The following is a 16,990-nucleotide window of genomic DNA, read 5'->3' on the forward strand; positions in this document are numbered from 1 at the left end:
TTCGAATTCCACTCCAGAGATAGAAATATGGTACAATTTTAGCCATTTGTCTTCCACCCTGGCAGAGCCTTGAGGACCATTTGAATTCTATTCCTGTTTTTGCTATGACAGTACCAAAGACCTGCTCGTGACAGGGTGATGGGTTTTTGCTTCCTTTTTTTTTTCCTAACATCAGCTATTTTCCTGGGGACTGTATTGTACGTTAGCAATGCAAGGCCAAGTGAATGTTCATCATCCTCTACGTGTACATGGTTCTTTAGAGCTGTCGGATGCTGCCACATTCATCAGCTCACTTGAGCTGATCTTCTTCTTCTTCTTTTTTTTTTTTTTTTTTTTTTTTGACAGGCAGAGTGGATAGTGAGAGATAGAGACAGAGAGAAAGGTCTTCCTTTGCTGTTGGTTCACCCTCCAATGGCCGCCACGGCTGGCGCGCTGCGGCCGGCGCACCACGCTGATCCGATGGCAGAATCCAGGTGCTTCTCCTGGTCTCCATGGGGTGCAGGGCCCAAGCACTTGGGCCATCCTCCACTGCACTCCCTGGTCACAGCAGAGAGCTGGCCTGGAAGAGGGGCAACTGGGACAGAATCCGGCACCCCGACCAGGACTAGAACCCGGTGTGCCGGCGCCGCAAGGCGGAGGATTAGCCTAGTGAGCCGCGGCACCGGCCTGAGCTGATCTTCATGTCAACCCTGGGAGGTGGAGAGGAGGGGACAGGCAGAGAAAGATGCTCTTGGAAACATCTGTAGATGAGAACATGGAGGCCCATGGGGAAGCCTGGCAGAACCATGCTAACCCCGTCAGGGATCTTTGATTGCAATTCAGCTGAACCAGGCAAGAAATAGCTTACTATATCAAAGTATTCAACCCAAGACAAAATAAAGACCCCCGTGGGCCTAGGGAGAAATAAAAAAAAGAGTGGGCAGTCCTTTCAGGGCTTGTTCATCCTGCCAGTGGCTCCTGGACCCTGGGCTCCCGCGGATAATAATCTGATTGGTCTAACTTGGGCCCAGCATCCCAGCAACTATCTGCCACCAAAAAAAAAAAAAAAAAAAAACAACAAACAATGGGGAAGAGATCATTTGGTACAGGAGATGGAGACCTGTTCCTAGACGATGAAGACAAAGACACTGGGCATCCACCACAGTGGATGGATCTAGGGCTCAGCTCCCCCCACCCGAGGAGAGGCTGCTGCCTGCTCACCTGCTCACCTGCTCCACGCGTCCACCTCCTCTCCCTCCTTCGCATTTTGCCGGATGTGCACTTGCTTCGTTTCTCTTCCTCTGCTGACAGACCTCCCAGGATTACTCATGGAATCCAAAATGGCAAACTCAGCCTCCAAGTGCTTGCCCCAAAGTCGCTCAGAGCCTCTGTGCCTTGCTTCCAATGTCCCAGGAGAGAGATCCTGGTGGTTGTAGCTCCTGAAGTCTAAGTAGCTGACAGTCTGTATGGGGAAAGGAAGCACAGGTGCAAAGGGAGATTGTACATGTGTGTACATGTGTGCACGATGGGTCGGGGTGCTTCCCTAGAACTCAGAGATGCAAAACCCAGGGTCACATCACAGAAACGCCAAACTGACCGTGTGTGTGTATGAGCATGTGAGCACATGTGTGATGTATATGTATATGAGTGTCATTTGTGTATGTGTGTGTTGTTTATGTGTGCATGTGTCTCTGTGTGTATCTGTGTAGGTATATTTTTGTGTGTATGTGTATTGTGTGAATATGTGTATGTGTGTGCATGTGTGTCAGTGTGTGTACGTGTATGAGTGGGTATAAATGTATACGTGATCGTGTGCATGTGTGTCAGTGTGTGTATGTATGAATGTGTGTGTACATGTGTAAGTGTGTGTATGTGATTGTGTGCATGTGTGTATGTGTGTGTATATGAGTATGTGTTTGTGTGTGTGTGTTTGTGTATGTGCCTATGTGTATGAGTATGTATGTGGGTATATGTTTGTATGTGATTGTGTGCATGTCTCAGTGTGTGTGTATGTATGTGTGTGGGTGTATGTGCGTGGTTGTATGTGTATCAGTGTGGGTATGTACAGGCATGAGTGTGGGTGTATGTTTATATGATTGCATGTGTATCAGTGTATACGTGAGTATTGTGTACATGTATGAGTGTGCATCTCCGTGTATGTGCATGTATGTATTCATGTGTGTACATGTGTGCATAAGTGTGCATCACTGCTGCCTATCGCTCCAGCATCACTTGGCCCACAAGGGCCAGTGGAAGCCCAAGCCTTATGCTTTCTAGTCTGATTCCCACAGCTGACTGAGTTGGCCCCTGAGCTGTTCAACAACCAGTTCCCAGAGAGGCATCTGTGCTGGTTGCACGAGGTGCAGCGTGTGGGCAGCTGCGGAGGGCTCTCCTGTGTCAGTCCTCCCCCTGCCCAGGGTGGAGCTGCCCGGAGCAAACAGGCGGGAGTGTAGGCAGGTGCCGCGTGTGGCGGAGCAGCAGGTGATGGGCGAGCGGCCTCTTCGGGGCCCTGGGGCAGCAGGACGGGATCTTTCTGGAGAAGCAAAGCCCCTCCTAACCCAGGGTCTTCTGTGGCGGGGCAGGTCAAGGGCCTTCTGGAAGAAATCCTGGAGCGGGTGACGGACGAGTTTAACATCCCCGAGCTGATGGCCAAAGTGGAGGAGCGCACTCCATACATCGTTGTCGCCTTCCAGGAGTGCGAGCGGATGAACTGCCTCACCAGGGAGATGCAGCGCTCGCTCCGGGAGCTGGACCTCGGCTTAAAGGTGAGCGATGTCTTGGGCCGGCGCCGTGGCTCACTAGGCTAATCCTCCGCCTTGTGGCGCTGGCACACCGGGTTCTAGTCCCGGTCGGGGCGCCGGATTCTGTCCCGGTTGCCCCTCTTCCAGGCCAGCTCTCTGCTGTGGCCAGGGAGTGCAGTGGAGGATGGCCCAAGTGCTTGGGCCCTGCACCCCATGGGAGACCTAGCTCCTGCTATCGGATCAGTCGCGGCGGCCATTGGAGGGTAAACCAACAGCAAAAGGAAGACCTTTCTCTCTGTCTCTCTCTCTCTCTCTCACTGTCCACTCTGCCTGTCAAAAAAAAGAAAAAAAAAAAAAAGAAAAAAGGTGAGCGATGTCTTGAGGTGCTGGCGCTGCCACAAGGCACACAACTGGACCCTGGGGAGCTGTCCTACGGTGACCTCATTAACCAAAAAAGTGTCAGTGTCCAGAAACCAGAGTGTGGCCCTGAGGTAGTGTGCAGTGCATGGGCACTAACATCTCTCTTGACCAGCAGAAGGGTTGAGCAGTTCCACTGCCAGTTACTCGGGCATGGAGAAACCATGAAACAGATTGCAAAATCCAGGTTAGTGGGTTTAAAAAAAAAAAAAAACTCCTTGCATTCTTTTTTCCCCTCCAATATCAGTGGAGGGGAGTGAAAAGGAAGGAGACAGGGAGGAAGGGCATGCGGCAGACCGCCGGTGCTCGGCAGTGTTTGCAAATCCTGCCCCAGCATGCCATCAGCTGACTCACAGAATCCTACAGCCCTCTCTCAGATGCCAGTGAGGACGCTGCCTGTCCACTGTGCAGCCCCGCAGAGCACACGTACCCAGGAGTATCGGCCTCCAGGCGTTGGCTGCGATCTTAGCTCACTGCAGCCATGTGGCGTGGGTGGTCTGTTTACCCACCTGACTCGCAACTCACTCACTCATTCATTCGTCTGCTGGGAGCCCTCCCTGTGGTTTTGGGGGAGCAGTGAATCCCAGAGCATGCTTGGGCAAGGGTGAAGGGGTGGAAGAGGGCGTGTCTCTCCACGCTCAGTCTGATTCAGGCAGTGTTGACGGATGAGTTCTGGGGCCAGTTGGGTCAGGGCATGCCCAAGCAGACAGGGGAGCCACACCAATGTGTTCTAACACCGGGCGGGACTGTCAAAGATAAACGAGACACGTTCCCCGTAAAGATGCAGAGGACGAAAGCAGAACAAGGCTGTGGGGTCAGGAAAGTCCCAAAATGGACCCCATATCTGGGGGTTCAGCCTCCAACTGCAGATCAGAGATACCTGGACAGCTGCCATCTGTACTGGCCTGGGGCAGGCTCCCTCTTCTGGTCACTCACTGTTCCCGACACGACCCAGTGCAGAGAAGCATGTGTCTAGCACTTACATAGGTCACCCAAAGTTCAATCTAAGCTAGACAGAAGGATGGGCAGGGGGGTCCAGGCAGACACTCCTCCACCATCCAGAAGGGACGTGAGCATGCACTGACGTGGATGTCTGCAGCGGTTCTGGAACCAACCCCTCCCCGTGCAGCATGGGGTCTGCCTGCACCCGTTCCCATCTTCAGCCTCCAGTGCCACCAGCCTGGGGGGCAGGTTCCTCTTCGTGGAGGAACGACACTGAACCCTGCCTAGGCTTCATATCCGAGTCACGGCACCATTATGTCGCTCCCCCTCTTCATGGAGGAACGACACTAAACCCTGCCTAGGCTTCACATCCAAGTCACGGCACCATTATGTCGCTCCCTGTCTTCATGGAGGAACGACACAGGACCCTGCGCTGTTCTTTTGTCTGCTCGGCCCTCCCCGGGTTTGCTGCTGGTTCTTCCCGGGTTGGCTACTGTCCCTTCCACCTCCGTGGAAGGGCGGTTCCCCCTGCCACATTCCCCACTTCCGCAGGGGAGCGGCACACCGCCGGCCGGCTCTCTCAGGGGCTGCACAGGTGTTCCTTCAGATAGATGTTCCCCTTAGATGTTCCTCGTGCATGTTGTCTCTCTCCTCCTTTATAGTCCTCTTCCACCAATCCCAACTCTGCTACCCACACGCCGAGTACGCTGCTCTCCTCCAATCAGGAGCAGGTCCTGCTGTTTATTGGTTGAACTGGAGGCAGCTGTGTAGAAGCTGTTTCTCCCTTCTCAGCGCCATATTGTGGGAGAGCAGATGCATAGAATAAGTCTTAATTCCAGTAACTCAGTCTAGTCCGAGTTGCTCCCCACATGGGGGTTTATCTTTCTATCCATCAGCCCCCAAAGCTAGTAGGTGTCTACAACACGCACGGCCTGATGGACCTTCACTGTGCCCCAAATCCCTATGTTCTGCTCGCTCTTGTCCCTGCTCTGTACTCCAGACGTGATTCCTCCAGGAGTCACCAGGCTGCTGGTTTGGAAATCCTGATATCAAAATAGCATAAGGGCCCACAGGGTATCTCTTGTTACTCATCAGACAGGCAAACCTACATGCCCCGCCCAGACTGGGCATGCAAGCTAGACAACACGGAACATTTTTTAAGTCATCGCGTCAACTCTCTTAGAATTTATAATAGACAAATTCATGTGCCCAGGAATTCATCATTGACAGGATGGAGGCCATGATGTCTGCACCAAAAGTATGAGCTGATCCAAGAGGCACCTCGCTGTGAGACCCTGAGGACCGTGAATGGTAGAAGGGGTGGTGCAGCTGCCTGGGGAAAGACAAAGAGAAACAGAGAGAGAGAGAGAGAGAGATTCCATCTGCTGGTTCACTCTCCAAATGTCCACGGTGGCCAGGGCTGGACTGGGGTCAAAGCCAGGAGGCAGGAGCTCAATCCAGGTTTCCCGTGTGAGTGGCAGGAACCCAGCCATTTGAGATCTTGCTGCCTCTTAGGAGCTGGCGTTAGCGGGAAGCCGGAGTCAGGAGCCAGAGCTGGGAATCAAACCCCACGCATCCCAATATGGGACATCTTAACTGCTGGTCTCAATGTCCACCCTGCTTTGTGTATCTTTTTTTAAGATTTATTTTATTTATTTGAAAGGCAGTGTGACAGAGAGAGACAAAGAGGAAGAGAGATCTTCCATCTGCTGGTTCATTCACCAGATGGCCATATTTGGGCCCCTGCCACCCACATTGGTGAGAAGCTCCTGACTGCTGGCTTAAGCCTGGCCCAGCCCTGGCATCTGTGGCCATTTGGAGAGTGAATCAGCAGATGGAAGAACTCTCTCTCTCTCTCCCTGGCTTTCTCCACCTCCCTCTCTCTGTAAATCTGTCTGTCAAATAAGTAAATACATCCTTTTTAAAAAATATAAAAAATAAAAGCCACAATTATACAGATCTGTTGAAAACCATAAACCTACTGTCCCCCGAGTTTCAATGAGCCCTATGTAGAATAGGCCCAGTGAGAACATTGTAAAGATACTTCATAATAGAACTGCTAACCCCGGGGCAGAGTCTCAGAAGCAGCCCAGGCACAAGCATTTGGCCTTGCAGTTCACACGCTGGTTAGGACACCTGTGTACCACACTGGAGAACTGGATTCCATCCCTGGCTCCCATTCCTAGTGTGAGCTTCCTGCTAATGCACACCTGGGAAGCAGCGGTGATGGTTTAAGTAGCTGGACACCTGCCATCCACATGCAGCTCCTGGTGTCAGCCCACTGGACATTGTGGGCATTTGGAGAATGAATCAACAGATGGGAGCTAGCATACTGTGTCTGTCTGTCTGTCTCTCTCTCTCTCTCTCTCACACACACACACTCACTCACTCACTCTCACTCTCTGCCTCTCAAACAAAAAGCAGCAGCCAGAAGAAAAAAAAATATCAGATGCAAAGGAGCAAAGGAAAGAATGATAGCAGACTTCATTTCAGAAGTTGTACATACCAGAAGACAGTGGAGAGAGATCATTAAAGTGCTAAAATACTAGAAGGAAACACTTTACATCTAGAATTCTTTGCCCAGAAGAAAAATGTCTTTCAAGAAGGAAAACTGGGGTGGGAATTGGCACAGCAGTTACCTGTGCGACAGGTAACAGACACCCGCATCTCACAGCACAGGGGCTGGTCTGAGGCCCAGCTCCACTTTGCTTCCTGCTTCCTGCTGATGTGCCTGGGAGGCAGCAGATGATGGCCCAAGTACATGGGTTCCCGCCACCTGCATGGGAGACCTGGATGGGGATCTGGGGTCCTAGCTTCACCCTGGCCCAGCTCTGGCTGTTACAAGCATTTGCAAAGTGAACCAGCATACAAAAGAGTTCTCTCTCTCTCTCTGTTTCTCCCTGTCACCCTGCCTTTCAAATAAGTAAATCTTTACAAAATAAAATAAATGTTTTAAAAAGTAAGCAAAGATGGGCCGGCGCCGCGGCTCACTAGGCTAATCCTCCGCCTTGCGGCGCCGGCACACCGGGTTCTAGTCCCGGTAGGGGCACCGGATTCTGTCCCGGTTGCCCCTCTTCCAGGCCAGCTCTCTGCTGTGGCCCGGGAGTGCAGTGGAGGATGGCCCAAGTGCTTGGGCCCTGCACCCCATGGGAGACCAGGAGAAGTACCTGGCTCCTGCCATCGGATCAGCGTGGTGCGCCGGCCGCAGCGTGCCATTGGAGGGTGAACCAACGGCAAAAAGGAAGACCTTTCTCTCTTTCTCTCTCTCACTGTCCACTCTGCCTGTCAAAAAAAAAAAAAAAGTAAGCAAAGATGTTTGCAGACGTTTGAGAATTCACAGCCAGTAGGCCTACAGTGTAAGAAATGTTAAAGGAATTTCTTAGAAAAAAGGAAAATGGGATCATAAAGATTTGCATCTACACAAAGAGTGGTCTCTACAGATGGTATATATATGAGTAATTTTTACTCATCCAAAATCTTCTAATTAACTGCTTAAAACAAAAATAATAAAATTTTTCTTTGGGTCCTGCAGCAGATGTGGAACCAAAAAGTATGCCAACAAGGGCATGGAAAACAAGAAGGTAGGGGGAGAAGCATATTGTGCACAATGCCTGCGCCATATGTGAAGCGGTATGCTCTGATTCTGAGGGTAGACTATGATAACTTAAAGACATATATTGTAACTCCTGGAGTAGTGCTCAGCAAACTGTTAGTCAACAAGCCAAATCCAGCCGCAGCCTGTTTTTATAAGCTAACGTGTGAATACGGCCTGCCATCATTTGGGTATGACTTGCGTGTGTGCTCCAAGGGTTTAGGTGGTGACCGCTGTGAGGTAGCAGGAGGGTGGGAACTTCATGTCACCGTGGTGCTGGGAGGAAATGAGCAGGACTAGATGAGGTGGCTGGGGTGGTGGCTTCACAAGAGGGAGCCCAGAAGACACCCCCATGCACACGCTCCCTGCCTTTGGCCATGCAGCACCCTGCAGCACCTCAGCACTCAGCCAGCAAGGAGCCATCGCCATCCCTCCACAACAGTGAGCCCAACTAAAGCTCTTTTCTCAGAAAGGGCTCAGCGTCAGGCGTTTGGTTACAATAACAGAAAACAGAGTGCATCTGTAATACCTCTAGAACATATGTATCTATAATCATCTCAAAATGTGAGGTTTCAGAGCATCATGAAAAAAACCTTCATGCAGATGTGTAGGGCAGCCTTATTCACAATTGCCAAAACTTGGAGTTAACCAAGAGGCCCTTCAGTAGGGGGGTGGATAAGTGGTAGTACATCCAGACAATGGATGCTTTATTTTTTTCATTGCTAAAAAATAAACGAGCTATCAAGCCACAAAAACATGTGGAGAAAGTTAAATGCATGCTACTAAGTGAAACCAGCCAATCTGAAAAGGCTGTATGATTACAATTATAGAACATTCTGGAAAAGGCGAAACTGTGGAGATAGGAAACAGTGGTTGATGGGTTGGGAAGAAGAAATGGACAGGCAGGGCCCAGAGGACTTTTAGGGCAGGGAAACCATAATGATGGATACAATGTTATAATGGATATAATGGATACAATATTATAATATTGTATATATTATAATATATTATTATATAATGGTGTAGTATTGTAATGTTATAATTATAATATATAATATAAAGTCATTATACTATAACATGCTGTGATACTATATCTATGAGAGATCTTCAAAACATTCATACAAATCATGTATTATGAAAAAACTGCATAGATTTCAAGGTCGGTTTTTTTTTTAACCAAAATAAACTTGTTCTAACTTAGATCTTTGGGTTTTTTGTTCATTTTTTAAAGATAAACAAATTTCATATATACAGATTAAGAAGCATAGTGATACATCCCATCCTACCCTCCCTCCTCCTTCCTTTTCCTAACTTGTTTTAACATGAATGAACAGGATCTAAATCGGAGGACTAAGAAAGACAAGACACCAATATGAAAAGAACCCCTATCCCAGAATCAGGAATTCTGTGAAAATTGAAGCCAGAACGAGCCTGAAATTTACTGGGAAGCTTGAGTGGAAAAATGGTAAAATCATTGATGATTTTTGAGAAGATTATGGGGATGTCAGTGGTTTCAAAGTGTACCCCTCATTTCAAGGGACAGGATGATGTCGGAGATGAAGCCCGCACAACACTGCTGTGGGCCCCGCCCCACTGTGGAATGAAATCTCTTTTCCTTTGACTGCTGGACATTAAAGCACAGGAAGTGAAATTAAAGAAGCAGCAGCAGCCTCCCTCCCACTACCCCCCCCCCCCCCCGTGGCAGATGGCAGACCGTCCACTTTGACGTGTGGGGGCAAAGTTCATCTTCATGCTCTGATGGAAGACACCGATGATTAACAGCAGACGACCAGCCCACACCACAGACATCTCAATTGTGTCAGCTCACAGAATTCTAACTGAAAAATTAAAACCTGACAAAACTTCTGGGTGACGGGTGCCTAGATCAGCTGTAGAGAGGAGCAGGGCTTTCAATGGGATTGAGACTGTAAAACCTGTCTTTGAAGAACTGTAACGTGGAGCACAGGTTTATCGGTGTGGCCCTGAAGACAAAGCACAACCAAAGCAATGGCTACCAAGAGGCGGGGTGAGGAGCAGGCATTTAGCACAGTTATTTAGTCACCACTGGGGACATCCACAAACCAAATCGGAGTCCTGGCTACCCTGCTTCCAGTCCAGCTCCCTACTAACGCATGTCGGTGGAGGCAGCAGGTGACAGCTCCTGGACTGTGTCCCTGCCACCCACGTGAGTGACCTGGATGGAGTTACAGCCTCCTGATTTTGACCTGGCCCAGGCGTGGCTGATGCAGGCATTTGAGGAGTGAACCATTGGTGGAATGAGAAGGCCATGCAACAAACATTGTATGGAAGCTCTCTCTCCATATGTCTCTCTGCCTTTCAAATAAAATGAAAATAAAAGATAAAAGAGGTAGAAGTAGTCCAGTCAACAAAAGCAGACTGGTCAAGGATAAAGGTCACAGCAACAGTTTTTTGGGATGCTCATGACATACTGACACTGACTTTCTGGAAGGCCAAGGAACAATGACATCTCATTAGGAGAGTGTTTCAAGGAAGTTATCCAAAGTTTTAGCAGAAAAATGCCCAGGAAAGCTTCCCCAGAGAGTCTTTTCTCCACAAGGCTCCTGTTCATTCCTCTCATCAATCAAGGGCAGTTTTGTGAGAGTTTGACTGGGAAGTCACCAGACATCTACTCGCCAGTTCTAATTTGGTTCCTTTCAGCTTCTTGTTGCCTAATCTTTAAAAAAAAAAAAAAAAAAAAAAAAAAAAAACCTTTGCAGCCACCCTATTTGTTCAGTTACTGATGTAACCACGGGTTGACATGGGTGACTCCCAGGACCCTCACTTCCTAAGGGATGGCTTCCATGCATCACAGCGCTGAAGTCCTGGATGGTGCAGTGAAGAACTAACCTGCACAGATGGAGTCTGCGTTGCCCAGCTTCCTGGGACTGCAATGAAGGACCTGGGACTGAAAGGGAGCTTTATCTACCTCAAAGGTCTGGGGGTTCAAGTCTAAACTTGGGCAGCCCCATTGCTTTGGGCCTCTGAGAGCTGACAGTGGGGGAGCACATGTCACAGTGTGTGTTCACCTCTCAAGCCAAGAAGGAAACAAGGAGGAACCCAGGCCAGGCTCCCACAATCCCCTTTGTGAGTGTGCCCCTAGTGATCTAAAGACCTCCTACCAGGCTCCACCTCTTAAAGGTGCCAACACTTGCCAGTAGCACCACCCGGAGCCAAGCCTGTAACACATATGCCTTTGGGTGACACCCAAAGTGATATCCAAACCATACAAGGTCTCATAAAACAAATGGCTTATTTTTCCTTTGCACCAAATTTAACCTAAGTATTTAATGTTATTAAATATGCAGGTACTTGAAGGGAAACTTATTTATGGAGTAACAAATTGCGTGTAACAACGAATTGTTATGTAACTACAGCCATGAGGCGACCATGCTGTCTCTGAGGTTTGGTCCAGGGCTCAGATACCCAAGCCGCAGATTATTCCAGGAGCCCGCAGATACTAAAGCCAAGACGCCAACTAACAAGAAGAAGACCTTTTCCTAGTTTAACTTGATAACGGTACGCATCTCAGCAGACTGTTAAGGAGATCCGCCAGAACACACGTGTTCACCTCACTTGGGTGCAGCGGAAAGAGACAGAGGTGGCAGACACAGGGCACGTCTCCCTCCCACCGAGCCTGGAGACGCCCCAGACTCCCTCTAGTCAGCAGCCTCGATCCACGAGAGCAGATGCACGTGGTGAATCTGCTCTCCATCTCTGTAACAAGGTCTCTAACCCGAGTGGGGGATAAACCTGGAATTCAGGCTGTACGCGTTCAGGCTGACTCGGCCTGCTGTGCTCTGATTAGGAGTGTTTCTCTTTAAAATCTCAAGGGATTAATATCTTCGCAGTCCAGCCACCAGACTCCCTAGCTTAGAGAGAGTATGTGTAATAACTGTACTCTATCTGGGAAGCTCATGGAGAAGTTGTTAGTCTCTTTCCTGTAAACCAGGGTCTCTGGCTGTCACTCAGGGCAATGCAATATGCTCACCTTAAGGTAGGTATGCCCAACTATTTGTAACAGTTCCAGAAGTGCAGGGAAAGAGTTGGACCTGGAGTCCCATGGTGCCAGTCTCCCATCACACAGCCAAGGTGACCCCAGGCCCGCCCTTCAGCAGTGAGCCAAACTCTGTCGGGTACATTCATGCCTACGACAGAAACCACTGCAGTGGTAATGAGGTCTTCAGGAAACCAGTCTTTAAGTTACAAAGTGTAATTGCAAGTCGGTTTTTGGATGTAAACCTTTCTTTAGGAATCCAGTCTTGAAAGACTCTTGAAATTGACTGTGGAATCAATAGCTCAGTTTCTGAAGCAAATCATCGATTCGGGAAGATTGTTTGCAGCGTTGGCTTCCTGTGTTTCTAAGCTGGGTTCAGCATCCCGCAGGAGTGCTACAGAGGCTGAGGGACTCCAGCTTCAGGTTAGCATTGGAGCAGCACGGAACCCCACAAGCAGTCGTGTTTTCTGAAGCCCTGACAGTAGAAAGGTGAGGCTCTGCCATCCCCGGAGCAAGGGAGGTTTTAAGGACCAGCCTCGGGGACAAACATTACAAAGCAAGTACTAGACAGGCAGTCACTGCAGTTCCCGCCACTGGCGTCATCTCCCGTCTGCCTGGTGGCCGGGAGCCACAGGTCTCTGAAGCTAGTTGTTGTCGGGGAATTCCTGGCCCCCTTAACTCCTTCCCATCTTGTGCTGTCTTCCACAGGGGGAGCTGACCATGACCAGCGACATGGAGAACTTACAGAATGCCCTGTATCTAGATGCAGTGCCAGAGGCCTGGGCCCGGCGGGCCTACCCTTCCACGGCGGGCCTGGCAGCCTGGTTCCCCGACCTCCTCCACCGGATCAAGGAGCTGGAGGCTTGGACGGGCGACTTCGCAATGCCCTCCACCGTGTGGCTCACGGGCTTCTTCAACCCCCAGTCCTTCCTCACCGCCATCATGCAGTCAATGGCCCGCAAGAACGAGTGGCCGCTGGACCAGATGGCCCTGCAATGTGATGTCACAAAGAAGAACAAGGAAGAATTCAGGAGTCCTCCTCGGGAGGGGGCCTACATCCATGGCCTCTTCATGGAGGGTGCCCGCTGGGACACACAGGTAAAGCCGGGGTGAGCCACAGGCCACGACTATGGTGTGCTAATTAAATACCCATTGCCTCCGATGAAGTGTGCTGACCCCTGGATCTTTTTACCGAAACAGCTGCCATTCCTTAAGGCCATCTAGCCACTTTTATCCAGCCAGAAGCTGTGCAAAAAGCAGAAGTAGAGAGGAGTGGATTTTGGAACCAGCGTCCCCACTCACGGGACCTTGGATATAGCTTTAGCTCTCCAAAGCTCAGTTTACTCTACTGTTGAATGGGAGAATGAAGTCCCTGTGAAAACTGGATGAGTTATTATGTGAGACACTTGAACAGTCCCTGGCACGTGGGTGGTCCTCAAAGCGGGGCAGCCAGCTCTCCCCACTGCTGCGTGACCTGGGGCTATCCTCTCTTCTCCCTGGTCCGCCTTCCTCAGTCAGGAGCCTCGGGAGGCCAGGCATCCCATCTGCCTTTAATTTGTTCTATGATGGCAAGAAAGTATCAGTTGTCACTTAAAGAGACATTTTGAAAGGATTCCTCTCTTGAAGGCTGATACAAATTTTGTCACCCTGTGATTGAAGATGTCTTGTCACTGATTAGAAGTGGGCAAGCAAGTGTAAATGAGTGTGATGAATGAAAGACACAAGAGGGGCCGGTGCCATGGCTCACTTGGTTAATCCTCCGCCTGCGGCACCGGCATCCCATATGGGCACCTGGTTCTAATCCCGGTTGCTCCTCTTCCAGTCCAGCTCTCTGCTGTGGCCCGGGAGGGCAGTGGAGGATGGTGCAAGTGCTTGGGCCCCTGCACCCGCATGGGAGACCAGGAGGAGGCACCTGGCCCCTAGCTTCGGATCAGTGCAGCACGGGCCATGGCAGCCATTTGGGGAGTGAATCAATGGAAGGAAGACCCCTCTTTCTGTCTGTCTCTCTCACTGTCTATAACTCTACCTGTCAAATAAAAATAAAAAAAAAGACACAAGGATGGATGACTCTAGGGCATGTTTACGCTTGCTGTACACATGATCTGGAAAGTGTACCTGGTCAAACAGCCCACTTGGCAGGTGACTTAAGCTATTTGTAGCAGTCAATACCAAGCTAACTGCGCAAAACGCTTAGAAGATCTAGAAGATCCCAGAAGGTCATGCAAATATACCTATAGAGATGTACGGGGTTCAACACTATCTCCCCAAAATTCATGTCCACCCAGAACCTTGGAATGAGATCTTAGGTTTTTTTTTAAAGATTATTTATTTATTTATTTGACTGGTAGAGTTACAGTGAGAGAGAGAGAGAGAAAGGTCTTTCCCTTAGTTCACTCCCCAAAAGGCTGCAGTGGCCGGAGCTGCGCCAATCCAAAGCCAGGAGCCAGGAGCTTCCCCCTGGTTCCCCATGTGGGTGCAGGGCCCAAGGACTTGGGCCATCCTCCACTGCACTCCCAGGCCACAGCAGAGAGCTGGCTGGAAGAGGAGCAACTGGGACTAGAACCGGCGTCTATATGGGATGCCGGCGCCTCAGGCGGAGGATTAACCTACTGAACCATAGGGCCGCCCCCGAGATCTTATTTAGAAATAGGGTTTTGCAGATGGCATTGGGTAAAATGAGGCCATACTGGATTAGGATGGATCCTAAATCCGACGTGAATTCACATGGAGACACAGAAGAGGATGGCCTCAAGGATGGAGGCAGAGACTGGCATCCACGCAATGCCAAGTTTTGCCAACAACCGTCAGAATCAAGGGAGAGAGGCTTGGGACAGGCTCCACCTCAGCAGCTCCAGACAGACCAGCGCTGCCTACATGTAGACTTCGGGCCTGTAGCCTCAGAACTGGGAGAGAGTTAAGTCTCTGTCGTCTGAAGCCAGCCAGTTTAGGGCAATTTCTAACAGCAGCCCTGGAAAACAAATATAGGAGCTGACAGAAAGGTCGGTGAAACGGGACAGTGTTCACACAGCCCGGATCTTGAGAAGGAAACTGACTTCCCCCCTCCACATGAAGATCTGCACCAGATTCCATTCATGGGGACCACACATGGATTGTATCGGGTGTGGTGCAGGATTCCAAAAAAGTAAAGCCACCCAACGTGACAGAAGGACGAGAGCAGCAAAGTAAGGAAAAGGCCAGAGGGAAGGACTGTGCAGGGACTGTGGGGGCAACTCAAGCACATCCCTTCCGGCCATCAGCCTCTCGTTTTTCATACGTCACTGTAAATTATAAACATTTTCCAAAAATCAATATAGGTCCACCATGTACTTTTGTCCTCAAAGGTTCTATCCCAGGAAGATGTCAGCAAAAATGGAAGAGTCAGGACCTCCAAAAATCCTCCATAAAACAAAGAGAAAACTGGCAAAAAAAAAAAAATACTTTTATCAGAAGTCTGGAAATTAACCAAAGGTCTTCATCAGTCCAAGGAATGTTTATTCAAGACTCTTGGAAAGAAGAGCACACTTTGTGGTCTTTCCGCTTGTCCTATCCCTGTCCCCACTGCACGCCCAGCTGTGGGATAGCCTTGAAGTCCAACAACCCACAGTTAGAAATGAAAACCAGCAGCCTGGCAGCTACTGGGAATGGGGGGGGGCAGGCAAAAGAGAGGTGCAGCACTCATAAAGCCCCATTCCCCGAAAACCACCCAGTGATGTTCTGGAAGACTCCGCATGCGTCTCCTATTTGACCTGAGCTGGAACCCACTCAGGGCAACACCTTTTTCCCTAGAGGCATTGTTGAAAACAGACAACTGCTTCACACTAAAGCAGTAGAGGACAGCGGAGCAAATGGGAGGAGAAACAAAAAGTTAAACCTGTGGATGTAAGATCTCTCTCTCTCTCTCTCTCTGCCTCTCTGTAACTCTGCCTTTCAAAAAAAAAAAAAAAAAAAGGACAAACTGGAGAACAGGAAGCTTTGGAAACCTCTGATGTGTTCCAGGCCAGCTAAAAGGCCGTGCTTGGGTGGGTGCAGAGCAGCACACCCGCCCGCGGTCGTCTGTGTGCTCCAGACAGACTTGAGAAGGTCAGCTCCAGCTAACCTTGAGGCTCTGTGAAAGTGAAGCTAAGGCACAGTTTTTTACTGCCTGGCTAAGCAAGAAAGACATGACCCAACACACACATACATATACACACACATGTACACACACACTCACACATACACACATATACATACACACATGCACACACACATACATACATATACACATACACATATACTCACATACACACATACACATATATACAGACACATGCACACACATACATACATACACATACATATATACATACACACACACACACACACACACACACACCCCTGAGAGACTAATTGGTTTCAAGCATTTTAAGAAAACTTCTGTCTAGTTATTTGCTGACCACTAATCTAAGTGAGCAAGCCACTTCAGGGGTCATATACGAAAAAGAGTAGAGATTTTAGAGCACGAGCTGAGAAAAGTCAAAAAGTCACTAAACAACAAACTCTTTGGACAGAATCTGATTTTGACAGTGGCCTTATTGTTTAAAAATTGCAGTTTTTGGATCCAGCGCTATGGCAGAGAGGGTTAAGCTGCCGAGTGCAGTGCCAGCATCCCATATATGGGTGCCAGTTTGAGTCTCAGCTGCTCCACATCCAACCCAGCTCCCTGCGAATGCCCCTGAGAAAGCAGCAGCAGATGGCCCAAGTCCTTGGGTCCCTGCATCCACGTGGGAGACCCAAATGAAGCTCCTGGCTTCAGCCTTGCCCAGCCCTGGCCATTGCGGCTATTTGTGGAGTGAACCAGTGGATGGAAGATCTCTCTCTCTCTCTCTCGGTCTGTCTCTCTCTCTGAATTCTGATTTTTCAAACAAAATAAATCTTTAAAGACAGTTTTCAACAAAAAATATAAGATGTACAAAGGAATGAAGAGAAATGACTCATACACAAGGGAACGAATCATTGAAAGAAACCATCCCTGAGGAAGCCCAAGTGGTAGACTTGCCAGACAAGGCCTTTAAGAACTAAAGGAAGCCATGTAGCAATAACTGGAGGAAATTTTATGAACAGCATCTCACCAAACATAATATAGTCGCAGGAATTATAGCTATCAAAAAAAATCAAAGAAACTCTGAAGTTGAAAAGTACAGTATCTGAAATGAAAAGCAATAGAGGAATTCAACTGCATATATGAAGAAGCAGAAAAATCAGAAAACGTGGAAATAGGCCATTTAGATTATCCAGTGGAAGAACCAGATGATGAAAACTCAGACT

The 16,990-nt window shown here is 49.2% G+C and overlaps 1 protein-coding gene across 7 annotated transcripts in view; it reads left to right on the forward strand.

Annotated features, from left to right (window-relative positions):
• The window catches only part of DNAH9 (dynein axonemal heavy chain 9), a 373,954-nt gene that overhangs the window by 350,117 nt on the left and 6,847 nt on the right, over window positions 1-16,990 (forward strand). For all 7 annotated transcript variants that reach the window (XM_070061394.1, XM_070061395.1, XM_070061396.1 and 4 more), the window contains 2 exons: window positions 2,562-2,744; window positions 12,395-12,784. In XM_070061394.1, coding sequence (XP_069917495.1) covers window positions 2,562-2,744; window positions 12,395-12,784 — 573 coding nt within the window. The remainder of the gene's footprint in view (window positions 1-2,561; window positions 2,745-12,394; window positions 12,785-16,990) is intronic.

The sequence above is a fragment of the Oryctolagus cuniculus genome, chromosome 17, assembly GCF_964237555.1.
Source record: "Oryctolagus cuniculus chromosome 17, mOryCun1.1, whole genome shotgun sequence".
Lineage (NCBI taxonomy): Eukaryota > Metazoa > Chordata > Mammalia > Lagomorpha > Leporidae > Oryctolagus > Oryctolagus cuniculus.